At 35.1% G+C, this 27,899-nt stretch overlaps 1 protein-coding gene across 1 annotated transcript; it reads right to left on the bottom strand.

The window, feature by feature from the left end:
• Positions 1–1,739: 1,739 nt before the first annotated feature.
• Positions 1,740–27,899, bottom strand: LOC133534404 (putative glutathione-specific gamma-glutamylcyclotransferase 2). The gene is made up of 3 exons (XM_061873498.1): positions 27,381–27,899; positions 20,655–20,690; positions 1,740–2,973 (listed from the first exon to the last, which is right to left on the bottom strand). Exons 1-3 carry the CDS (start codon positions 27,621–27,623, stop codon positions 2,443–2,445), a joined length of 810 nt encoding a protein of 269 aa, XP_061729482.1. The 5' UTR covers positions 27,624–27,899; the 3' UTR covers positions 1,740–2,442.

The following is a 27,899-nucleotide window of genomic DNA, read 5'->3' as shown; positions in this document are numbered from 1 at the left end:
TATTTTGTATTATTTTCTCATGTTTTTGTACTATCCATGAATATAAAGGTACTTGATCTGAAAGATTATACTGATTACTTGTAGTTTGTTACTTTTTTAAACCTCGTTTATCGTTATCTAAAATTCGGTATCCGGTCGAATACTATCCCACTATACGGTATTCGGCCTAATAGTGAAATTACGGCCGAATACCGAATAGTGGGCGAATATTCGTTGCATCTATAATCTTTACTGTATAATACCTAGCTATAATGCAATAAGAAAGCCGATGTGTGTAATGACCATAGCACACAATTCATACGACGTTTTTCAACACACTTGCAAGGAAAAAATAAACTTTCATATTAATCAAATTTTAATTGTTAAATCGGTTAGTATGCAATCTTGCATCTGTCATACTGCCTGCCGCCTGTCGCCCCGCCACCGGCGGCCGGCGGGGTGCCGGCTCCCGCCAGTCCACGTTGTAAAATCTACTCGACCAATTTAAAAAGGCTCCGTTTCCATATATATTACTAGCAATCAGTTACCTTCTTAACTCAGTCGGATAATATGTATAATGAAAAAGCACGAGTGTTATAATATACTGAAAAAACAAGTGTGTTTAATATCTAGGATTATGAGCCAAAAATCGGTGGAATAAAAACGCCGTTTTGTGTGGAACGAAAACGGTATTTTTTCGTTCTTTGTTAATTACTTCATTTTTAATTAGGCAATCTAATAATACGAAGTCTTTATCTGAAAACACAACTGAGTCCTACATTTAGAGTATAAAATAAACCGAAATATATGGTTATTTCGATGTTTTTGCAAAAAACCGGTTCTGATCCCTGACTGTAATAGTTATTTACAGTACATATGGTACTACTTTACCGCACATTAGCATATTACGTTACTGTGTCGAACATTTAAAGGGCCATATGTACTGTAAAACGTTGTACGATACATGTGCGAATAGGTAATTCGCAACTCGTGTCGATTTAAAACACTCCCTTCGGTCGTGTTTTAATTTATCGCCACTCGTTTCGAATTTCCTATTTTTCGCACTTGTATCGTAATGTACTATTGCAGTACATATGGTGCTACTTTTCCGCACTAGTGCGTAAATTAGCACATTATGTAACTATGTCGAAAATTTAAAGGGTCATATGTACTGTAAAACGTTGTACGATACACGTGCGAATAGGTAATTCGCAACTCGATCGCCACTCGTTACGAATTTCCTGTTTTTCGCACTGGTATCGTAAATAAATATTATTTACGTTATATGTCCGTCTTTGGGTCATAGACTTACATATTTGTACCAAATTTCAACTTGATTGGTCCAGTAGTTTCGGAGCAAATGGGCTTGACAGACGGACAGACAGATTAACTCGTGCGTCCTATAAGGGTTCCGTTTTTTTCTTTTGAGGTACGGAACCCTCGTTCCTCGGAGGTTGGAAGGTAGGGCGGCATCGTATCGAGCGATGGATGGCATTTCTCGCAAAATGAGAAGTTAAAAATCTCGCGTGCAATAGCGTTGTTTTTATTCTAAAATGTTATCCGATGGGTATTAGGGTTAAGTAAGGTCAAGTAAGGTAGACATCTGAGAGCTTGTCCCAGTCCTAGTAGATGTTACCTTTACTCTTAAATCCTTGTCAACAGAGGTGTCATCTATTGGTCAATAGCACGTCGACTACTGCCTAAGACCTAGGACCTTTATCTAACAAAATATTTTTAGTTATAAATAAAACCGGACATGATTTAATTAATAAATTTATTTTGTCGTTGTAATTATGGCGTTACCTTACATTGTCATACAAATTGTTCATATCAAAATTATGCTAGTGAACAGTACAAATTAAGCCCTTTGAGAGCATTTTGTTCATAATCACAAATTATAAAATTCTAGCGCAGTAAATCTTATGCATCAATTAAATAGTTTTTTAATGACAGATATAACAAACATTATAAAACAAACGTAACTTCATAAAACAAATTAGAATCACTTTATAAAATAATCACAAAATAAACTTAAGTCTTAATCTAGATTCATAACATAATACTTGTCAATTTAATATTTTTGGTCAGTTTTAGTTGATTTGTAGTCTAACTTAAACCTAACAAGATTGTATTCGTTCAGTGTTTTGGGAACATAACATTACCAACATTATCGGACCGATGGTCAACAGTTTAAATATTTATGAAATTGGCTATTGTAATTGAATAACAATGGCATGTTTTGCTAGCTGTCATGGAAGGTTCCCGAGAAACATAATATACCTTACTAAAGACATGAATATCACATACAATTACGGAAGATTTATTAAAAAAGAGTGTTCAAACATGTCATACGTTTTCAAAGCAAAGTCGTACATATGTTGGCATTTAGCACCTCATTCAATCCATATCATACTCGTTTGAGCTTAAAGCAACATACCTAATTACCATACAATCGAGCACTCATCACATGTTCACGCAACGCAACTTCTTCTCGGGAATTCTCGAAGCAAACTGGTAGCTGGGGACAACCACCGTCGCTTCTTTCTCTTCTGATACCTCCACATTTTCGACTATCTGGTCTCCTCCCATCAAGGTTCTTAAGCAGATTTTCATATCGGCAGCAAACTTTCTGACGAGCCTCTCCAATGAAAACAGATGGTCGTCTAAAGCTTCAGGTATCTCTTCCCTCATGAAGTCAGCTAGCCTCAAAAGGTATTCGGCATTGGAGCCGGAAGATCCGGAACATTCGAGAATTTGTTTCGCGATATCTGGTAAAGGAGCAGCGCCAAGCCAGTGCCGGTTTTCCGGGACTGCGATATATAGAACTGCGTCTTTTTTCTCGCTTGTGGAGCTTGAGGTTAGGAAAGACGGGCGAGCGTGGAAATTGACGGTGTATGTCCGGTAGCCTCCGAGCTGGCACTCCCTTGTGCTGAGGTAGGGCAGGGCAGCCTTGTTATCGGCGGCAACTAGGAATGCTTTGCCCCAGGTGATGCCCTGGAATCAAAGAAAAGATCATGTTAATTCGTAAATAACACATTCGTATATCATTTACATGAGAGGCTTTACTACTTTTGTAACAAATTCAATGAAATACCTAATTCGTTTTTACGATACATCCAGTTACGAGTCAATTACTGGTACGTAGAAACATTTTCTAGAAACGGCATTCAGGTCGGTGAAATGAATAGAACTTGGTTAACCATGACGTCCATCACAAATGGTTGTTTGGGTAATTTGATCAAGTTAGTCATTTACAGTGTATTAACACTATTAAAGGTTTAAACTGAATTTGTTTGTAAACAATTACTTAGTTTTTTGCTTTATAGTTCCTAACTTCCTCAGTCTGACGACTAATATTGCCCGGTTTGGAAATACTGTTTATATGTTACATACTCTCAATGATTGGAGAATGGCAATTTATTTCAATCAAATGTATGATACTAAACCAAGGACCATCGGCTTCATAGGCAGGGTCCCCACCCACTATGCCAGACTAGTCGTCAATGCCAGTCGGTTTTCAAGTAAGTCAATGTTGAGGAATTTTACGGTACCTAACGATCATAAAAACATGCTGTTTTAAAAAGTATTTTGAGCATATTATTTTGAGGGACGATATTTTTTATTTATTTTGTAACTTTATTTTTAGCTACAAAAATTATACTACGTTTGGAACATCTAAATTTGGAAACTTTATTTGAAATATCTGCGCGCAATAGCAGACTTAACCTAATTCTTCACTAGCAGATATACGAATGACTACGGAAATAAAATGACAATTTATATCTCGAAAAATGTGAGTGACCTTAATTCAGGCCTCGCACTGCGCGCGTGCGCGTGATAATAGTATTCGCGAAATGGTACCAACTGTAGAAACGCTGGTGTTTATTCAAATGTAAGTAACTTTACACACAACAAATTAGTTTGGTATTTCATACGTAATGCATGAAGCATTCAAAATGGTAAGTTTTTTTTATTATATACTACGTCAGGGGGCAAACAAGCATACGGCCTGCTTGATGGTAAGCAGTCTCCGTAGCCTATGTACGCCTGCAAATCCGGAGGAGTTACATGCGCGTTGCCGACCACAACCCCACCCCCCCTTGTTGAGCTCTATCCGATATAAGTTGATATTAGATAGCCTTATATATCTCAACTTTTTATGTGGCATTTTTTGACGGCATCTGTGTATTACAAGAAAACAAGGTAATTCAATCTTATACCTTTAAACTAGAAATTCTTAATCAAAATTATATATATTTCGGGGATCTCGGAAACAGCTCTAACGATTTTGATGAAAATTGCTACAAAGGGATTTTCGTGGGCGAAAAAACGATCTGGCTAGGTCTTATCTCTGGGAAAACTTTATATGTTTTCAGAGCAGAGCTCGGTCTCCCAGATATTTGTACTTAATTGCTTATATGAAGGAAAACTGTTAAGTTCAACAAAACATACAATTTAGTATAGTTCTTTTTAAAATTGGAATCCTGTACCGACGTTCAGTAGAATAGAATAGAATATCATTTATTTCAGTATAAGTACACAGTTATACAATACATATAGACAGAGACATATCAATCTAATTTTGTCAATTTGACCCTCATATAAATAAATAAAGATATATATTATTTGGGCTTAATGTATTCTTTAATATAATGCCGTTATACCTGATATAATAACTATGAAGTCAAATATACGCCAATCTAACATGTAGGTTATACCAGTGTCACAAAGACTTATCATGTTGTAGCTTTTCTTATTTAACGATATTCTACTTGACAAAATACTTTAACATTAAATAGCACTTATAGATACCTATCAAGGATTTTGCAACTTGGTTGCAAGTATCCGATTAATGTCACGTGGTCTATAGTAGTAGCTAAATAAGTTAGTCACGTTACAAACAAATACGTATCACGTGTGGAAGTACTAATGCATAATGATGCAAAATGCATGCGCAGGAGAAATCATGGGTCAGCGATCGTGTCACTCACCTCTAGACTATGTATGTCCGTGAATTAGTGATATATAATCTTTTAAGGCGCGGTGTATAGTAAAATGCGCTATTTTTAAATCGATATTTACAGGCTTGTACAAGGATTTCATCGATTATTTTCTAGTATGTATAACTTCAGTCTTTGAACTAGCCGTATGCTTGTCAGAAACACGATGGCTCATCTTTTTCTCGATAGATTTTTGCTTTGAAAATATGCTTAAAACTGTATTTATTTCGATATTTTAGAAGTACTATGATGAATATCAATATGAAATTTACTTCATTCAATAGCTTTTAAGTAACTCTAACATTTTGCTTGTCAGTTTATCGATGCGTTAAATTTTTCATTCATAATTATGAATTCAACATTTTGTCTACTAAACGTTACCCTGCGCGGCAATACCGTCAGTACGCCAGTACGCTCGTGACCACTGTCAGCGTCGGACCTGTGCTAGTTTAGCGGACGTTACATAAAATAGATAATCACACTATAAATACACAAATATGTTATACACACAATGTTTTCATCACTCTTACGAAGAAAAAACTAATTTTTAAGCTAATTGATTCTTAAATACGGTGACATTTCAGACATCCATCCGTCATATTATCTTTTTTGACAAGTTTTACACACGCACCTGTCCGGCATACAGCCACGATTAACCAAATGATGAAATGGTGCCTTGCACCCGAGTTAAACACTCTACTTTTCATTTTTAATACGAGGAAGGTAAAATACATGTACATTTTAAAAAACACTGCTAAGTATAAAATTCAGAAGTACTTATTTCGTGAGGGGTACCTACTTTTAATTATCAATTTAGGTAAAATAATATTTTAAATGGCTATTACAGTAATAATCAAATTGAATACCTATTTTTAAACGTAAACAAATAAAATTAATCCGCTTGTTTAATTTATATAAGTCATTATATTGGAACAGCTTCATTTTTAACACATACAGGATGCAGGAGATATACTGGATTTAAATATGTGGGATTTAAATAGTGCTTAGTGAAAGGTACCATTTCACGTTTTTGTGGAAGTGCTCAAATGGCTGTAATAGTTTATGTTATAAGTGTTGAATTTGTTTGGTATTTCTGGTTTATTAACTTTCATATGGTATACACTTAAGACTTTATTTACAACATTTTTCAACTATTTTATTTTGTAAGGTGAGCAGGAGTGATATTTACCCTTCAAATTCCATTAAAAATTTTGCAAGTACTCGGTACGGAAGTTCGTATATATTTGTACCTCTCGCCAATATTTTTATTTCACTGGTTAATTATTCTGTAAATTCAAGAATGTCACTAAATTCCATTTTTGATAATGTTAAACATAAAGTCCTTTGTAAAAGTTTGGTGTAATACTTTTATACCATGCTATTTCTGTTTTGTATGAAATGAAAACTGGTGACATTTTATTTCTTTTTTCAAGTATAAATTTCGATGACACTCTGCCGTCAATTTCAGGTCTCAGCCAATTTTACCTTCTTCTTTAAAACCTTGGACCTTGTTATGTCTTTGTGATATGCTTTTACTATTTTTCCTGCCAATACAAAATATAAGTGGAAAAATCGATCGAAAGTTTCGCAAAATATATTTTCTTCATTTTTGCATTAGGGTGCTTATGTGTAATATGTATACATTAAAATAGTTTATTTTGAAATGAATCACTAGTCAAGGCCTATAGTATATCCCTTCAAGTGGCAGAAGCCAAAACGTAAAAAGTAGTCACGTGGCGGGGCCCCGTCGGCTGTTCAGCGCGGATTTAGAGAATATTACAAATTCAACTATTTAAGCTTATCTATGTATAAAAGTATATATTGAAGCATATATCGTTAGAATAAGCACTAAATATGCTATTCGAATAGAACAATTAAATTATTGTCTTCTTCTTCTTGGTCCCTCAATGTTGAGGATCGTGACATCATGTCCTTCTGTTGAAGTTGTCCTTGTTGTTGTTAAATTATTGTTATGTTTATGCATTTCGCCACATGCACCTAACTAATCAAACCTAGCAACAGTGACAGTTTTCCAGTTTCCTTATTAAAAATGACTACCACCACAAAACAAAGTTATGATTGGAGGTAATTGTTAATTAATATTCTACGTAGGGCTTAAAATTCAAAGGTTAAGTCATAAAAAGTTTTTTTAACCACGTATTCCTGAGGTCATAAGAAGAATTTCATTTTTATTTTATTTTATTTTAGTATATGGAAAACCAACAGCGCTATATATATTTAGAACTTCCAATAGAATTACAGAGCCAATTACAGGTTCTCACTTATAGAAATACAATAAATTATAAAAAGTTTTTGCCCATCTTAATTTACACATACAAGTTCCTACAGCATAAGAACAGATCTATATATATATGGTTCATTATTACAAAAAATAAATTAAAAAAACAAAAAGTAGTTAACTCCTGTGAGTACATGTACATATTCAATAATGCACCGAGCCTTGTCCTGCGCCAGAATTATTGTCACCCACGAAGTGTCTAATTAATTTATTTTTTATTACTGCTATGCTATCATTATATATGTATGTCGATATCACAATTTATAGAAACTTTATTTAAACTCATACCTGCCCTGCATATGAAACTGTTTTTCCTATAACTAGTAGTAGCTTGGTAATTACTAATGGGACATGTACAAGTTTAAGTCAATTCCGCAAAAAAAAATTGTTTTTTTGTTACTTTTTGTATGTTTTTAAACATATTAAGTTCATGTTCTTGGAAGATTTATGGATTAATATAAATTGGTACATTTTTTTTCGTAAAAATTAGTCTATTCAAATGGTACCTTGTGACTTTGATATCTGTCAAGAAGGTAGTCTAGACTAGGTCCCAAAGTGGCGACTGGCGACATAGCCATCAAAAAGGCGTTATGCACTAAAACACAACGAAAAATATTTTTTAAATTGGTATTAACTCTGAAACTAGGCGAATTAAAAAAGTTTATATGACATTTTTGCCTCTAAATACGATCCGGAATATACTGTTAAAATCTTTCCGTTTCCTCGAGGGTACCGTGTATTTACAAAATAACCTCTTTAAAAATCAAGACAGAACTCGACCTAGGCGTTCGATCCCGGATGAACGGTCCTTAGCAACCAAGCGTTAACAAGCGTGTGTATGTATGTTTTCCTTGTCTAACTTGCTAGCTACTTTTGGGCGCTAGAATAGCGTAAATATACTTCAAAGCCTTTAATTTTGCCACTAAATATGGCAACACCTCACTAACCACCCTCTGTTGGCCGACAGCTTTCTGGCTATCGCATCGACCCGTGAGTGGTGGCCCACCACTTGAAGGGATAAATAACATAGTTGACGATAAAATAATTTTGTTCATCGGAAAGTTTTGTATGTTAATTAACTTTACGGAACAGGTCTTAACTGTACTTCTTTCCAAAGGAAAATAATACTCATTGAGACAATTCTAACAACCTCAAACGCAATTTGGTTGCGATATTTTGACACAGAGTTCCTATGGCCACCTCCTCTCTCATGCGTCAGATCAGCTTGATGGTACCATAATATTTCATTGTCACCCTACTTACATATGTATGCAGATTTTCAACTTCATCTGAAACCTCAGTGGGTCAAATATACTTGTAATATTTGATTACAGACAGAGTAGACAGACAACAGACTGATTCTTTATTAGACATTAATTAAAGTCAGTCAATTATACTCATTACTATATAACTTCGAAGTAGTAGTAGTAGTAGTATAAGTGCATTTTTGCCATTATAAACTTTAAATAATAAATAATAATAGCAGTTTTCTCGACTTTTGCATTTAAAATTTATAATCGTCTTCATTGTCGTCAATTCAAAAAATAATATAGAAATAGTCGTTACAGTTAGAGTCATGGTTCTTTTTTGAGAAGATAGCATAATTTATCTACTTTTTGGAGCTACATATGCTTGTGCATACCTTATGCTTATGTTTTCAGTTATCTCAATACCAGCAAAAACATGCTACCTTTTTACGTTCACTTCCACAAATTACTTAGCTTTGCTAGTATTCTTCCTTTTTTCACTACTTGCCCGAAATTGACTTCTATTGCATTTTTAAGGTCAACTAAGTTTTGAATAGGTATCTATATATGATTTAAAGCAGACAGTTGTAACTTTTGTCTGAATTAGTAAGTAATATTATTTCGAGACAAAACGATTTGGTATCATTTTACTAGGTTCTCAATTTGCCGCGGTATACTCTAGTATTATATATAATTATCAAATTTTTAATTTCATTAAGTTTAAATCATAATCAATATAAATTTCCGGAAAAGATCCCAGAACTAACAAACCAGAATACGGATGGCGTCAGAATAAGGACGTAGGCTTGCTGCGAGCGCGGCGCGCGGGGCGCCCGCCTGCCTGCTTTACCACTTCGTCTGCTTCACCCCCTCAAAAACCTAAAATCTGTCTATAAGAGCGCCTTAATCGCCTTCTTCGTTATACATAGAAACATGTTATATGTTTTGTTTGCAGGGTATCTCTATACCAAGTTAAAAAGGTAAAGGTATTTGTCACACAGTCATAGTCTCTGAATTAATTGTATAATTTGTATAAAAGCCTTTTTTGGTTCCGTAGCCAAATGGCAAAAAACGGAACCTTTATGGATTCGTCATGTCCGTCTGTCTGTCCGATTATGTCACAGCCACTTTTTTCCGAAACTATAAGAACTATACTGTTCAAACTTGGTAAGTAGATGTATTCTATGAACCGCATTAAGATTTTCACACAAAAATAGGAAAAAAATTTTGGGGGTTCCCATACTTAGAATTGAAACTCAAAATTTCTTTTTTCATCAAACCCATACGTGTGGGGTATCTTTGGATAGATCCTCAAAAATGATATTGAGGTTTCTAATATAATTTTTTTCTAAACTGAATAGTTTGCGCGAGAGACGCTTCCAAAGTGGTAAAATGTGTCCCCCCCCCCCCCCTGTAACTTCTAAAATAACAGAATGAAAATATATGAAAATAACAGAATTTATACATTACCATGCAAACTTCCACCGAAAATTGGTTTGAACGGGATCTAGTAAGTAGTTTTTTTTAAATACGTCATAAATGAAATGGAACCTTTCATGGGCGAGTCCGACTCGCACTCGGCCGCTTTTTAGTTAATAGTCCACTGACGTCCGATATATAAAACAATTTCAAATATATTTAATAAACGAGATTTGTGAACAAGTAAATAGAAATGCTATAAAAGCCTAGATGAATTCTCTAAAACCTAGAAGAATTCGCTCTTGGTAACAAAATATGCACACGCGTTTGAATCTGTTGTGAGTAGATTCGATATGTCGTGAACAAAGATCAGGACCCAGAACCTTTTGTTCTGATAACAGCGATAAGGCGGAGTACATACAGGGTGCGTAGCCAACATGCCAATCGTTTACGCTCCGTAGCAAACGAAACGCAACTGTCACTGTTGCACTAAAATGGAAGAGTGATAGAGAGAAACAAAGCGTTTCGTTATCGTAGCGCAAGCGATCGTCACTTTGGCTAGGCACCCTGGTATTATCAGATTTCTTGTCTGCAATTACGGAGAGAAAGATGTAACAATAATGTTACAATAAAACAGGAAACCGAGAGATAGTGTTTCTTTCATTGATCAGAATTGGTACGTCTAAAATAGGGTGTCAAGTATTGCAATTTGACCTTTGCATGTACCGGTGTATTCCTTTTCTTGACAAGGAGGCCTCAGCAAATGCATAATAAAAACAAATCGAAATAGCTTGTTATTAAACACTTTTAAAACTTAATATGTCACGGAATAATCTCAAAGGGATTAATCACATGTTAGTAGAATGATCTGTTGACATGTTCAGCTTATTAAGATAAGATTACATGAAAATGAAAATAATATTTCCATTATGCCACGTGAATGACCCAAGTGGCGAATTAGCGATATCATATAAATACACAGACAGTGTTAGGAAAATCACATAAACCGTATGGATACAATATTTGCTCAGATAAAATAATAATATGTAGGTAAATAGAACGTTACCAAGGACAAAGGCACCACAGTAAGTTGCCATATGCCATGTAAGGTATTAGTTGGGTTTGAAAGACAGTATCGCCCCCGATACGACTGATAACCGATAATGTCTAGAATAGAACTTGCTTACAAAATGTATCATGTTGATAGACAGACTTTCAAGACGGCGCGACAGAATGTCTGATAGCAAAACCGACAACATCGTATGCTATAAGATTCTCGACAGCACCTACCCACTAGGGAATGCTCCTGGTACTGAGTTTGTATGGCGAGAACCGGGAATTCCCGGTACCGGTACTGTATTTGTATAGAAAACCAGTACCGGGAGCACTCCCTAATATCCACCTAGCCTAGCCTAGCGTCAGACCAAGCTAAGTTGCCAGCGGTACTGGTAGGCCAGACGGTAAAAGTGTTAAATAAACGTCATAATGTCATAGAAGTTTGACATTTGAAATAACACTTCCACTGCCTCTGGGCTATTAAAATCGCTGCCAACTTGTCTTGGTCTGACTCTAGAACTTATACGTACTAAGTATATAAGATTGCTCATGAAAATAAGAAGAATAAATACCATTGCAAATACCATTGCAAACATCATCTGCAAGCCGAGAGCGCAAGTGTGGGACTGAAAATGAATCTGCAAAAAACTAAACTTATGACTAATTATTTAAAACCACCAATAAAGATAAGGAACGAAAGTCTTGAATATGTAGATACTTATATATACCTCGGAAAACAAGTCTCATTTCATCGTGATAAAAAAGAAGAATAAATACTAGGCGCACAGAGAAATATTGAAAGGAGATATGCCGCTTGCTGTGAAAAAGAAATTTGAATTGGATAGGGGCATCCTCCCCTGTTTGACGTATGGCTCACAAACATGGACATATTATACAAAAGAAGCAAAGGAAAAAATCAGAATATGTCAAGAAAACATGGAACGATCCATCCTAAACATTCGAAGGAAAGATAAGGTACGCCACTCAAAGATAAGGAAATTAACTAAACAAAACGACTTCTTACTCCACTGTATGAGGTTAAAATGGAAATAATGATGGACGAGCCGTACTATAGCGTGGAAAGGACCCAAAGGGAAAAGAAAACGGGGAAAACCATTAAGGAGGTGGGTCGACGATATTAAGGACATAGCGAGTGAACGATCGGAAACAATGGGCAAAATTGGAGGAGGCCTTAACCCTACAGAGGGGTTCTCATTAGTTTCATCACAAATAAATATATACTTATAAATAAAATAATAAAAATAACTTGAATTTTCGACATAAATAAAATTGTAGATTTAAAATTAAAAATAAAACAATATCCTTTTAATCCAACTATAATGACTCCATATGAAAATTTTATTATTTTATTTAGAAATAATAATAAATCGTTTATGGATGTAAATTGAAATGTATTATAAATTATATATTTTTTTGTTGTATGTCAAAGAAATGTTATACTGCATGTTAAAAAATGAGAAATAATCAAAGACTTATTTATTTATTTATTATTTAAATACCATTGACGACTTAAATTTCCGATTAAGTTCTTCATACAATAAAGTTATTAGCCATGTAACTTGACAGCACCGAGAACAATGCCAATATCGTTACAGTACAATTGAAGAATACCTACTTTATTACGTAATTAATTAATATTTCAAATACCCAGAGGAAGTTATTATCTCAGAACAATCAATAAGTAATGGTGTTAACAATATCTACTGTGTCATATGTACCCCCATTGTTTTATAACAATAACATAAGTGACCCAGGGATCACATAGTTAATAATTACGGTTTGTTTAACAATTTGGTATGTTTCATATCTTATTCATGCCATAATACTGATACCATTCAGGCATTACGAGGGCATGGTTTCATTATTTAAATGTACAATATTGGGTATATATTGTAAAATTAACACTTTATTTATAACCACAGAACGATGTTTATAAAACAACATAAAGAGGATTACAAGTACCAAGCATAAAAGTATTCAAGGAAGTCATAACAAATAATAAATCGATTGACGTAAGAAATATTGTAAAGAATTGATACCCATGTACGGAGTCACCCACTCAGGTTATCAGTTGTTAGCAACTGGATGATACCGGATCAATACAAATCTCATACAGTCTATAACCTCACAATTAAGATAATTGAGAAATTTCTAGTTTCTGCAAATAGTAGAATGTAGATTGTTAAGCAAGGGTTGAAAGGCACCCATTTCTGTCGAGGTAGTAGCCAATAGTCCGAGACGGAAATGGTGACTTTCACCCGAGTTAAACACTCGAGGAAACCAAACAAGACAAGGCAAATGTGCAAAATCAGTAATTAAATTACAATTACTTTACTAGTACTTGGTACTTACTTTAGTACTAGGTAGGTCTATACCTACGGCCATGTTTTTTTCCTTAGGACTTGCAATCGGAGACTTCGCATGTCTGAAGATAAATAATCCCCCAACGAAAAACATTTAGATTGCAATATTTATACACCACACATATTTTATGAAACTGCAATAATTTTAAAATTATTTATTCCTTAAAGTATGAAAATCAGCGTGATTGCCTTGTATTTATTAATTTTATTTGATTAATTTACTTCCATAATTCATGAATCAATCTAACGCGGGATCAGTCAAATTGCAACAATTTACCAATTGTTCCGGACGGGGAAATAGAGAAATAGGATATTTTTCCATTTGTTTCCATCTACTTGCCTATGGGACGGGGACACAGAGGAGTACACCACTTCTCTGCACTAGAGCAGAAACGTATTACTTTCTGCGCACTTTATAAATCAACTATGATCCGCTTTCAGAACATGAGACATGAAAAATATATCATTGGCACGTCTTGGGTACTTATATGTATATTCGTTTGGTTGTACAAACGAGGGTAAATCTAGAATTTTCTAAAACAAGAGGTTTCCGATAAGATTTTGTACGCAGCAATTGAACATATCAAAGACAGCTCGTCAGTCCGCATAAAATGTCCTCGTAAAACGATTCTGCGGAGTCGTCGGTCTCTCGAATTTGCAGGTCGAGGAACTGAGGGTCTCGAGTCAAAAGAAAACACATAATTGACCGCAAAAATGAAAATTGAAATTTCGTTATTTGCCTCTGTCGCACGAATATGGAAGAGCGATAGAGAGGCAGACAACGAAATTACAATTTTCGTTTTTCGCGGTAGGCCCTCTGATCGCTAGAGACACTATGTTACCAAATCAAATCACGTGGCGCGCAATGAGACAGGGTGGCGAGTTGAACGAATTGAAAATTGCCGGATGCAATTTGAGCGCTATAGTAACTAAATTCCTTTATGCGAAACACGATTCATCTTTAGACCTATACCTAGTCTAGACTACAAATAAAATCTCCCGCGGGAACTTCGTGATTAATTCCCTGATTACGGAAAAAAATATAGCTTTCTAATTATGCATTCGCCAAAATGGACGTGATGATTGATGATATTATTACAGGCTCGTTCATGCCCATGCCCGTTCATGTACCTGGGTACAGGGGAATAAGGACTGCAGTCTTATTTTCGTGGCATGGATTGTATTTACATGTTTTAAATTAATTATTATTTTTTATTTTTTTTTATTTTAGTATATGGAAAACCAACAGCGCTATATATATCTATAATTCCAATAGAATTACAGAGCCAATTACAGGTTCTCACTTATAAAAATACAATAAATTATAAAAAGTTTTTGCCCATCTTAATTTACACATACAGTTCCTACAGCATAAGAACAGATCTATATATATATATATATATATATATATATATATATGATTCATTTTTACAAAAAATAAATTAAAAAAAGAGAAAGTAGTTAAATCCTGTGAGTACATATATTCAACAATGCACCGAGCCTTGTCCTGCGCCAGAATTATTGTCACCCATGAAATGTCTAATTAATTTATTTTTTATTAATGCTATGCTATCATTATATATGTCGATATCACAATTTATAGAAACTTTATTTAAACTCATGCCTGCCCTGCATATGAAACTGTTTTTCCTATACCTAGTAGTAGCTTGGTAATTACTAATGGGACGAAAATGCCTTAGCCTCCTTGACGGAATATTAAAAGAGATCTTATTAAGCAAATTTGGACAATCTACATTACCTTTAATAATATTGACTAAGTACACTATATCTGCAATTTCACGGCGCTTAACAAGTGGGATCAAATGATGTTTCTTACACAGCTTGAGATAGTCGATAGAACTATAGTTGACTCGCATTTTATAACAAAGGAATTTTATAAATTTTGACTGTAATCTCTCAACCCTATCAACATAAATTTGATACTGAGGATTCCCTATTTGAGATGCGTATTCTAGTTTGCTTCTCACGTAAGCGTAATTAATTTATCTAGTACTCTCGGGTAACCCACGGCAGAAAGATTAATCAATTGATATATGTCATTGAAATATTTATTACCTATTGCCAAATTGCAAAACAAACCATGCTTTAAATTTCGCCTTTTTCTGGCACAACTTTATAAGATTTATAATAGAAAGGGACGGATACTTTATCTCGTTTATAACGCGAATATTACAATGTATACATACTTACACCTGCAGTGTTAAAGTGGCTATTACCATCTATTCGCATGGAGTATTTGTTTACTGTAAACAAGAGTTTATAAATACAAAACCAACACGTGTTACCGATGCGTCACACGCAGAAAGCGCAGTTCTATGATAATCCGATTACTATTGGCACATGCTTTAAATGCCCTTCATACGCAGTGTCTATGGTATGATACGGTATCGTGTTAAATGTATGCACGAGTAACATTCAAGGACATTAACTGAAAAAGTGTTACATTTTCATATCAAAAAATATTTAGTGAAATAAATTAAATGCCTATATTAACAGATTTCGTTTTGTTAGCATCACTGTCGCAAATAATGTTTCCTTTCAAGGCAAGATCACCTACTTTAGTTTTCGCCGTTGTGAGTTAAAGAATTGGAACGTAATTAATTAAGGTTATTCATTTGTGTCGTCGTTTTCAGGTTTCTGTTTATATTCAATAATACCGAAATAATAACTTTTTGCATAATAAGGATAAATCTAAATTGTATTTGACTAAACCTTAATTATATTTAAGTATGTATTATTCTTCGCTTATTATAGTTATATTATATTACTATATAAGTGCAAAGTAGGAAATTCGCGACGAGTGGCGATACATTCTACACGACACGATATTCGACACGAGTTGCGAATTACCTAATCGCAAATGTATCGAACAACGTTTTATACGGTACATATGGCTCTTTAAATTTCTGATATAGGCACGTATATACTTAGTGGTAATTACCGCACAGGGTAAGCTTTTTCAAAGTCAATCGGTGGCCAAAGGGAACAGAAACGTACCGATGACAGCAATCGCAATGTTGCACAATTAAGTTGTGGAACTTGTGGAACACTAAAACCGCAAGAGTATTAGGTAATATCGCTCGTGTTAATATATAATACAGAGTGATATATCCGAATGGGCCAAGAAAGAGTTTTCAGTAAACACGAGATCGATTTTGGAGGAACAAACTGCCAAAAGCCCGGTTGAAGCTAAATAAAAAAAAAAAACAATCGTTACAGGCTTCAAACTGGTAAGCTATTATCATGGAACCATCAAAGGTATCTGACCAAAAGGAAATACCCAAATTCATTATTTATTCACTGCCCCCTTTGGATTACTCATTAATATCACGAGTACGTATTAAATAATAGCGCTATATTCGTCATAACTCCGCTATATTGGTTTAAAGCGCTGAGACAAAGAACATTTGATTTTATCTCTAATAACCTCGATGAGAGATAAAATCAATAACACCATGAAATCGCATTTTTATGACAATAAACCTAACCTTTTATCGTCTAGACTGGTTTATCTGTTATAGTTGTGCCAGTTTTCCCATCATATTATTGTGATGATAAAAATATACATATAGTAATCTATCATGTATTTATCACTTACGACATTTTTTTGTATGGATAAGCAGTAGACAATATTCACAGTACCTACCATCACAATTGCCAGCCTCCGTCTCTTCAGTCAGTCGGAGGTTCCTTTTTTATAGTATTTTTATAAACCATCGTTTAATTGTTCCCAATTTGAAAGATTAAAACCAATAGGCATGAGATTAGTGACAATTGGGTCACAAAATTAGATCTTAATATTCTTAAACGAGGCGGCGAGCGCCAAAGACAAGTCGGCAAGTAAAAAAGCCTCTCAATGATTAATAAATCATCCATTAATGATTAGTGACCTCTAAGATATTGCAGGCAGCGGATAGGCGAATTAAGGACGCAATCAGAACAGAAGATTGTGAAAGTTAAGAAAGCACCAACCTACTTTAATTAAATCTACGAAGCATAGGTACCGAGGTAGTCCATGAAAGCAGTTATGAAATTGTACCTAGTAATTTATTATTTTATAAACCATTTACTTTATCAAATTACTGAAAAGAATGACCATACGCAATAACAAACACATTATAATAATAAAGATTAAACTAATGACAAAGATACATTGATTAAAATGACAGGTAAACGAGATGGCGCTGTACAGCTCCATACATTTTGACCGCAAAACATATAGCGCAGTACAGCGCCACCTGTTTTGGTTGTCAAATTAAAATCAATTATCTTTGCTAAGGCCTAAAATACACTTGTTAGTTTTACTTACGTAAGTAGGGACACAGCTATACTAAAGAATGTATCTCTTTCTAACAAATAGCTTTGTTACTATTTACGTAAGTAAAACTAAGTGTATCTTAGGTCTAATGATTAGGTAGGTACACATAAAATAAAGATATAAAATAATAATATTTAAATTGTTACAATAAGAATTCAGCACGAAAAACATTACGTATTCATAAGCGTAATAAAAAAAAACAAGTGCGTGTCAAACCACGCAGTATGGAAGAATTCAGTTCCTCAGTGCCGGATTAAGACATTTTGATGCCCTAAGCATTTCTAGACCATGGTGCCCCCTCATCAAGATTACATTGAATTTTCTTAGTAAATTGAGTGACGTTTATTGCCGCATTACTGCTGAGAATAGACTTTCAATCCGTCACATCATTTTATCACGGAAATTGACAGTACTGCAGCAGTAATGTAACAGTAGGTAAGGTCAAATGTAAGCAAATTCGAAGACCGTGTTTCGCATAAGGCCGGAAGCCAAGCCAACCAATATCGAAGTGTAAGCGAAGACGTAAGACAGGCCGTACTCCGCACAGGGTTTTGCAACCTCTAGAGCTTTCCTGCGAAGCTCATTCATGTGAGGGCAAAGGCCTTCAGTAGGGGCTTAGCCATGTCTTAAATAGCAAATTATTGACCTGACCTGACGTTTCAAGGACGGCGTGGTCTCGAAGAAGACTGGGTAAAGTCGACATCATTATCTTGACGTTGGAGGTAATTTTGGAACTTAATCAAACGCGATTAAGTCCCGTTTTCTTAAATAATAATGTGTCACAATTACCTAGGCCAATAAAATTAGATTTTTTCGAATTTGGTCCTAAAAATGCGAGTAATCCGAGTTTGCTCCATCCCAGGAGGTGTGCTGGTAAATGTTTCCTCTTTTTCAGTTTTTTTCGTGTAATTCGAAAACGGTACGTCCGTTGGAAAAAATGTTCTAATTATGACTAAAATTGGTATCTGAGGATCCGAAATGTAATTTAACTATGTTCTTGCAATAAAATTTATTGATTGATTGAAGATACCTTAATATATATTCGTAGTAAATTGTAAAAAAAAGATCGACATTTTATTTTTGGTAAAATCATGTAATAATCCGAATACGCCTTACCAGTGCCACCAAGTGCTATGGTTTGGCAATCCAAAGGAAAAAAATATCTCCTAAGTATCCCAAAAGGTATGCACACCTCTTGGGATGGAGCAAACTCGGATTACACGCATTTAAGACCAAATGAAAGTATTAAAACAATTTCCAGCTTGCTGGGAATTAATTATTATTTATTATTATTTTTCGATCTAATTTGATTGGCCTGAATCATGAAACTTTAAATCAGTCTTTTTAAAAGCAAAGGCTGAGCTTTCCATAAGGCTGAACGCGCGGAGCGTTCGATCGGCGCTTACGGATAGGCCAAAGGTCGAGCTGGAAGAAAGCCAGGCTTGAATTTGACCAATGACGAGGTAAGAATGGCTGGACGTCCGGAGCGTCCGATCGCGGCGCGTTATCATACAATACAACCAACAGCGAGGTGTGAGCAAAGCAGAAAGCCCAGCTGCGAGAGAGGACTTGGATTTGGATCCATAGCCAAGTGAAAGTGAGGCAGTTTGCATAAAGTAGAAGGCCTAGCGTCGCATAAGACTTAACGCCGAACTGCAAAAGAGTGGCTTGAAATCGAACCTATGTAATCACGGTTCTCCTACTGCTCAGCCTTTGGCAGCTGCCTATTGGAGATGTGCTTACGTGTCCTCACTCTCTTACGACCCTTCGTTATTAGATGGTAGATTAGGTGGTATGGTAGACACATACCAAAAAGTTTCGTGTACATAAGCACTACACTACGACTGCGATGCTGATGCAGCCTGTGCGTTTTTTTTTCCTACGATTTTGGTGCCCCCCTAGACGTGGTGCCCTAAGCAAGTGCTTATTTTGCTTAATGGTTAATCCGGCACTGCAGTTCCTTCATACAATGCAGTAACTGTTTAAGATATCGCTGCGACTAATAAGCAAAAAATTGTATTTACGACCTCGATGTTATGGTGATAAGATTGTTTACGCATATTCTCAATTGTTCAAAAACATATGACGATCAATCGGTTTTTTCATTAAATTTTTGTTATTTGTTGTGATAGTGGAATGAGATACCAATACAGATTCTGAGTTTTATCTAAATATTATCATTGTTCGTGAAATACAGCTCAAAAACAGATTAAAAAATAGCTAAGGCTTAATAAGAGTTCCTTAAAGCATTCTCGGATACGGATACGGAATTACAGAAACCTAAAAACAGAATGTTTGAATGGCCAACATTTGCAGTTTAGAATACTGCTTACACAAGTAGGCAGCAAATACTTATTATGTATTAAACAGTAGACATACAATATAAAATATCAGAACTAGATGTTTGTTCAGATAATATATGATATCACATTAACATAGCGCGTGTTCATATTATTATTATGAATGCTAGATAATGTTTGTGTTTTATCATGCCTTTTTCAGATAAAAATCATTTAACCCGTGTTGCCCAGCTCGGTGAAAAGATAACTTGTTGTCAGGGGCACAATAACGTAACAGCATTCATGTTAGTAGTAAAGCTGTATGTAAAATTTCTACTCAGGCCAGAGCATGGAAATACTCCAAATTACTTATTTTTATGTAATTAATTTTGTTTTTATTATAAATGTAAATTGGTTGTTTGCTAAGTTTAATAATTAACCTTACGTTATGCAAATCTAAGCCAGATTGAGACTTCAGTTATTACATATTAACCTAGTATTTCGAAATGAACACATAGATTTTCAATAAGGACGCGACCAGCGGCTTTCAATCTTGCAGTGATTTATGTAGCTGTAGACCTGACACAGATATGCTAAAAATATCGACACGATTAGTGTGAACGAGGATTGTTTTGAGTATAAATATACTCACTTCCTGGTCCTCGATGAGCGTAGCAACGCGACCGGGCTGCAACAAAAAAATATATTTAGGTAGGTTATTTGACATGTAAATGATAATTTAATGTTTCTTAACGTGTATGAAAAAAATTGCCTCGGGATTAATTTGAAATCGGAAATGCGGCATCGTTCAATTTTGTCTCGGCAGACTTTATTCATGGATATGTGTTATAATTAAAACAATTTTTAATCTGGTGGAGGCGAAACACCGGAATTACTGTGATATGGAAAATCTGAATTAGGGTTTCCCAAAGTGAATTAGGTACGTGAACAGGGGTCCGCAATCGATTTTTCAGGGTTCGCACCAAGACACAGCATATGAAAGGTAACGTGAGGTGAGTGGATCAGTTGCCCAAAAAAAAACTTGAATAATAGAATGCAGTGACCTTGGAGTTTACTAAGGTGTGGTGGTAAGCTACGGCAGTCCAAAAAAAGTCACGTGAGCTTACATTTGAAAAATCTTGTCGTGTTAACCCATGTTTTGTAATTACCTATACAATAAAACGATTTTGATATTTTTTTTTCATAGCTAATCACAGATTTTTTAAGATTAATCACAAATTACATTATTCAAAATAACAACTATTAATAACAATTACAAACAAGTTTGAGGAATGTCGAAACATTAATTAAACAATTTAAATACAAATCACAAATGAAACTTGACATTTATAAGTTTATCACTAAACGCGTATTTTAACAAGAATTTGAAGAAGTCGTACCTATTTTAGTCCATTCCATTTGCCGCACACATACACACCTGCCAACTGTTTTACAGAAATACGTGTGTTATTTAAAAGATAACTATGCGTTTAACGAGGGCGCCACCGTATATACATTACTGAAGTTATCTGCTGTTTTTTATTAGTTCACGGTATTTCCGTTGTCAGTTTTTAATATGGTTCGGCGGTATCATGAGGTAGTAGCGTGTTCTACGGCCAATATACGCGATTCCATAAATACATTGTTAGGTACGTCCATGCCTCTGTGAGCATACTAAATCGCGAGCGATTGTAAGCTTTTCCAGAAATACCGTTTTAAAAATAATTTAATCATTCATTTACCGCGTGATGATGGCTCAATGAACTCAAATTATCGAGGTGGGTTGGTGAAGTTAATCGCATGATTACGGTACGCATTGCTGAAAATTCAAGCCGCGATGTTTGTATTTCTGTAATGAAATGTCTTGTAAGGTAAATCGCAGACTTCTCAGTTTCCTATTGAACTGAAATGTACCATGTACCTACGTTTTTAGGTAATAGTTTAATGTAATGTTATGGCAAGTACCATCAAGCTGATCAGATTATAAAGACCAAAGCGGCCATAAAAAATCTGTGTAAGCGATGAAGGCTTGTGTCACAAAAGGTTTCTTTTGATAAAAACTTGCTGTCCTTTTACGACGGTTTCCAGGAATAAAATGTAAGTGTGGTAATCCAACTCCAAGCAAAAAGTCATGTTGGTGCGTCAAAATCCCCGTTTTTTGAAAGATTAATGAACTACCTGACACTAACCTTACGTATTTACAATATTTGTATGATATGTTACGTGGTAAAAACGATGCTTCAACACCTGGCGTACCTAATAGAATGGTAAATGTTATCTAGTACTTAAAGTAAAATAAAACCAGCTATCAACGCCAAATACCTAACGAGAGCTATTTAAATTAGTTTATTGTTAAAATTAGGTTAACGTGTGCGACTGCGTACTAAATGAATCATTGCCGCCACCTGTTTGACAATAATATTGTGGCACTAGTTTGGGATGTTTCTATTATGACTACAAAAGGTTTGTCGCATTTATATTAAAATATAAATGACTTTTTATTATATTATTATATTTTATTTTATTTATAAGATACCTAAGCATGAAGCACTACTTTGAAATTATGAAATCCGTTTTTTTTAACTAATCATCGTAACACACTAAGTGAAATGAAAACAGTTCACTTTGTATATAATCATCTATACAAGAGCCGTTATTACTCGTAATGGTCATACGTGTAGTTAAAACAAGTGTTTAGTACCTTTCTCAAACATTTTTGCATTACATACAATGGTATAAAATCCCAATAGGTATTTTAAATCACAAAGTTTTAAGCAGCGATACGATAATTTGTGGAAATTTCCCAGTGTACTTGTATAAGAATTGGGAATTGAGCGTTTTTGGAGGCCACGATTCTTGGAATAAAAGCTTTGCGTCTGTAAATTCCGGTTTCGGAACTACTGACGTGTATTTGGTTTCGAATTCATTCGACATAGTGCAGAAATTGCGACGTCGAAATTGGCAACAACAAACATCGATTAGGCTGGTTGGACACCATGGTCTTATATTAAACCAACAAAATATCGTAAATCTACATATCATAATTATGTGATGTTGGGATTGGAGAGGGACTGCCAAAACACGCAATCCCCTTGTGGGAGCTGGCCACCACTATATTAACCGGTAATACCCATAAGCTTATGACAAAGGCGAAACAAGTGTTGACGATGAATCACTAAGAACGTAAGCCTGACCTAATTTTAATGATAATTTGAAGTTAAGGTCGCGGGTTTTGTGGCAGCCGTGCCACCCTTTGTCCTCAAGTGTGTAAAAATATAATGCATCGCATTCGTATCGCAAGAAAGTGCAAGTCTTGAATTGGTGCCAACAGTATTATGCCAATAACATTATGAATGAAACAACACTTCACAGTTATGCAGACATACTCGTATCTAGATAAGGACTAAATTCTAAGTAATCCTCGGAAAGTGCTTAGATCGGAGAGTGGATCAGTAAATAGGTTCATTAGGCTCATACGAGGTTATCAATAAATATTGAACAGTAAAATGTGTCCGTAAAGTCCGTATGATAAAAATTTGGCTGTGTGAAATGTACAGGCCAAATTATGAGAAAAATATAAATAAATAGAACATACAAGAACATGTAGTCAAGGTACGCTTCTCTCTCTCTCGAGTTTTTTTTTTCGTAATCATTTTAGATAGGCATGGGCAGTGCGAATTAGTTGATTTCAACGAATTAGATGCAGTTCAGCTGCTTGGTTTTAAGCAATGTTCTTTTGCCACAAGTCAAGTTACCCAACGTCGCAAAAACATTGCAAACCACAACATTCAAACAAATTTAAATAAACAATTAGCGATTGACAAACTAAAGTAACCGAACTAGTTTTCAGGCAAGTACTCTGCTTGTACTGTGCCTTCATGCTGTGCCATTGTATCACAATTTTTCCGTGAAGTTACTAATAGACCGAAGCATCAGCGAAAGTCTCCATTTTAACTCGGGCATTTTGCTTTCGTATGTCCGGATGTTCTCCTCTATAGGTCGCAAATCTTACCCGATTCTCGTGAAATTTTGTGACTAGATTCTATGATCACCTACTGTTGAGCAGGCCTCTTGTCTAGTACGCCACTTGTTACGGTCTTGAGCTCAGGAATGTCAGGAGCTCCTTGGCTCTCGGCTACACGGATTTTATGCACATCCTCCTTGGTGTGCGTCCATGTCTCGGCATCGTAGGTCATGGTGGGCAGGACACATTGGTTGAAGAGGAGAGTTTTCAGGCATTGTGGAATGTTAGCAGGTTTCTCAAATGCCGCCTAACCCAGCTGGATTCTCCTGGAGACCTCCTTATGGTGCTGTGTGTTTTGTCAAATAATATAATATGTTTAAGATACAAGTATTGCTCGACCACCTCGGCATAAATGACTTGCGCCAATAGTGTCTACGGCGCGTAAGACCATTGTGACGTCACTGTGATAAAGGCTCAACGAACTAAGTATTTTTCAATTATACATTTTCTAAGCTTAACGCGAGGTATACAGCTCACAGAGTTATTTTCCTTGTTAATTTATCTCTAGATAAGTGTTATTTTTTTAACCCTAAGTATTACATATTGACACTTAGTTTTACATCATTCATAAAAAAACATGGAATGAAATCGTGATTTCACTTACTTTTTCGTGGAATATAACGATAATGACTATAAGAGCTCGAGCAGAACATACATAAGTATATTCTAGGTACTTACAATTTAAGTAAGTACCTACACTACTTTGCAGTCGCAATGAGTATATAAAACTCGATCATCGGTGTGCCTAACAATTAAACATCGAGCAAACTAAAGTTTTATGAAAGTTTATATTGATAACAATTGTTATACCTACCTAACTGCTCGTAGTTACATATATTACTTTGTATTTTTGCAATATTCTTATTATTTGTACCTAACTGATCATATACTATAGACTGAGTGCCTGCTTGCCCTTTAAGCGAGATATCGTTAGTACGAAATTCCACAACTAAGGACATCACTAAATGTTAACACGATCACGTAAAATTTGGAAGATAGAAAATTCAATAAAACATTTCTGTACGTATCTCCCCTGAATAAATAAATAAGTATAACCTTTTGGGTTTACCGTAGCGAGTAATTTCATCTACCCCCCTTCTTGTCGCGAATATTTTCGCTCAGCGGCCCGAAGCAACCAATTTTCCATTACACGCTCAGTTGGTCCAATTCCAATAAGTGCTTTGTTAATGGATTACTTGTTGAACACCGTGCGGTGCCATATAGTTTTCTGTATGTTTAGTCTTGGGGTTACAATCAATCTACTTGCTGATGTTCCGCGATCTATCGCTTTATTTTCACGCCTGATAGTGCTTTCATGTGAGCGCGTAGTTACTTTTTTTTAATTATTTCACTCCTCTTGATCTGTTGTGCTATTTATGCTTAAGGCCAATGTGGAGAAGACCATCTACAAGTTCTTTCGGCCCTTTTGACTGTGTTTGTACACATACTCTACTTACCGAAGGTCGGTACAGCAGGAGAGAAGTTCTACCTTTCTGACTATGTTTAGCTGAACGACGTACGTATACAAATACGAGAGTTCTTGTCTTATTGACCATAGTTTATATATGTTGGCGGCCGATCGTAGGATCAGGCAAATCGTAATATTCCTGTGTAATGTTTTGACGGTAGGCACATTAAACCAATAGATAGGTAGGATAGGTTCGTTAGGTTGCTTCAGATGCCCGAAGGGCTAACAGACTAGAACTAAAAGTACGCGGGGCTCCGTTGACTCATGATACGAGACGAAGATTTTCACGTTTCACGATATGCCTAGGAATTTCAAGATTGCCTGATCTTACGATCAGTCGCCGACATACAGAACATGTTTACCAGTCGTTTTATTGAAAGACAATTTGTATTGTAACAATTTTCGCGAGGTCAGTTGTAGCACTTGTAACCTAAATATATGCTTAAACAAATATTTTTACATATACTGCTAAGTTTGATTTGACTAACCCCTGCTGGCATAGTGTTCAATTGAACTAAAATTATGGTAAAACAAAACATGGTTACAGAAGAAAGTTGTACAACAGTGTACCTAATTCAGATTGAAACTTGTTAGATTGGTAGCATAAAATATCATAGGTTTGTAACTAAAAATATATTATTGTAAAATGAGGACCAGTTTGAAAATTATATTTTATCCTTCAGATTCAGACATTTCTATGAAAAATATAAAATAATTTAAAACAAATAAGAGATGTGGATGAAATTTAATACACCCTGTCTAAAGGATTTAGAAGGCATTAAACCAATAAAGCTAACACAACTGTCTTGGTTTTTAAATATCCCAAAAAAAAGACTGAGGAGACAGTGGCACTAAAAATACTGCTAGCACTAATAAAAGATCTCATTGGTAATGAAAATTTTAAAAATCAAGGTTATTCTGGATATATAAACCTACCTATTAATTTTAAAACTCTGGCCTATTTCATAGGATAGGTAGTAAAACTCGAATCAGACAGATCAGACTATGCGTCAAAAGTATTCAGATACATTCTAATAGTTTTACAAAATTATATAAGCTTCTGTATGTAGAACAGTTAGACAGTAACAGATACTTTAGAACATAAACTGTATTTGGAAAAGAATTCCATGATGACAGTACTTTTAGAGCATTGTTTTTTTGAGTACTTATCTGCTAATATTGATGTTGATTGTGCAAAATGGTACCAAAATTTAGGAATTTATTACAAAAACTCAAAATGTTTCCGGAAACTTGACTTAGACATCATTTCAGTAGATTTATTTATTTCTAATTACAATAAACTGAAAAGTAAACAAAGATGTTATCAATATCAGTGACCCATTGATCTCTTGTCTACACCATAACACTTAAATCAATTGGCAAAACACACATAATGATAATAAGTTACACTTAACATTGAACTATGGCATTTTGTTTTATTGTGCTCATATTCATTACTTTGTTTAAATTTTTATTAAAGATTATCACATCATGGTGTCATGGATAATGTCAACAAAATACATAGATAAGCAGGCCAGATGTTCAAAATAATAGCCTAAGCAACTTTATTGCTAGGAGAGTAAGAATGGGTGTAAATGATATTGATTACCTGGCCCTTCCTGACCATAGATGGATACTTCTGCTATTAAAAGTAATTATAAACCTAAGCCTAAAATTATAAATCTAAAAATCATATACTGTCATTCCAATTATTTGCCTGAATAAATTTAATTGTAACACAAACAAATATTGTAACATAATAAGCTCAATTACAGACATAAAGAGGAATGTTTACAAATAAATGCGTGCGTGACAACGACCACTTTTTTCCGGGTCGTTTTTTCAAATGAGCAAATTTAATGTTCAAACAATACCTACATACATACCTTAAGGTCTGTCCCGCGATGCGTGGTGTTCCCTTGCCAAAACCTTCTGGAAAATCCCTTCACGTAACCAGTAACACTCTGTTTATATTCAAATCCTGGATTCCAGCACAACGATCCGTAGCCGAAAACCCAAAAGGGTTCCTTTCGTGGCTTTATGACCTCCAAACACTGTGGCTGGTCTAGTAGGTTCCTGGAAATACTTTCGCATTTGCTCGTACTGGCTTCATTGCTGTTCTCCATCATTAACAATTCCCTTATGCCGAAAGTATACTAGTGCAAAAACAACTTGCGAAATTCGCGACTACGTGTGACTTCAAATTAAGCGGAGAAAGTATAAATATTGTAAGCTGTGTTTGAAGGGATTTATCACAGATATAAATGTCACGTTATTATTCTACTTGTGTCTCATCGTTGGTAATTTGGGTACGTTGTTACAATAATAATAAACTAGCACTATGAGTATAAATTTGATCTAAGCCTTCCCATAGCGACGTTCGATTGCAAACTGACATTTGGTAT

This window comes from Cydia pomonella, chromosome 2 (genome assembly GCF_033807575.1).
Source record: "Cydia pomonella isolate Wapato2018A chromosome 2, ilCydPomo1, whole genome shotgun sequence".
Taxonomy (NCBI): Eukaryota; Metazoa; Arthropoda; class Insecta; order Lepidoptera; family Tortricidae; genus Cydia; species Cydia pomonella.
The sequence above is the reverse complement of the archived record's forward strand: the minus strand, read 5'-3'. Positions and strand labels throughout refer to the sequence as shown.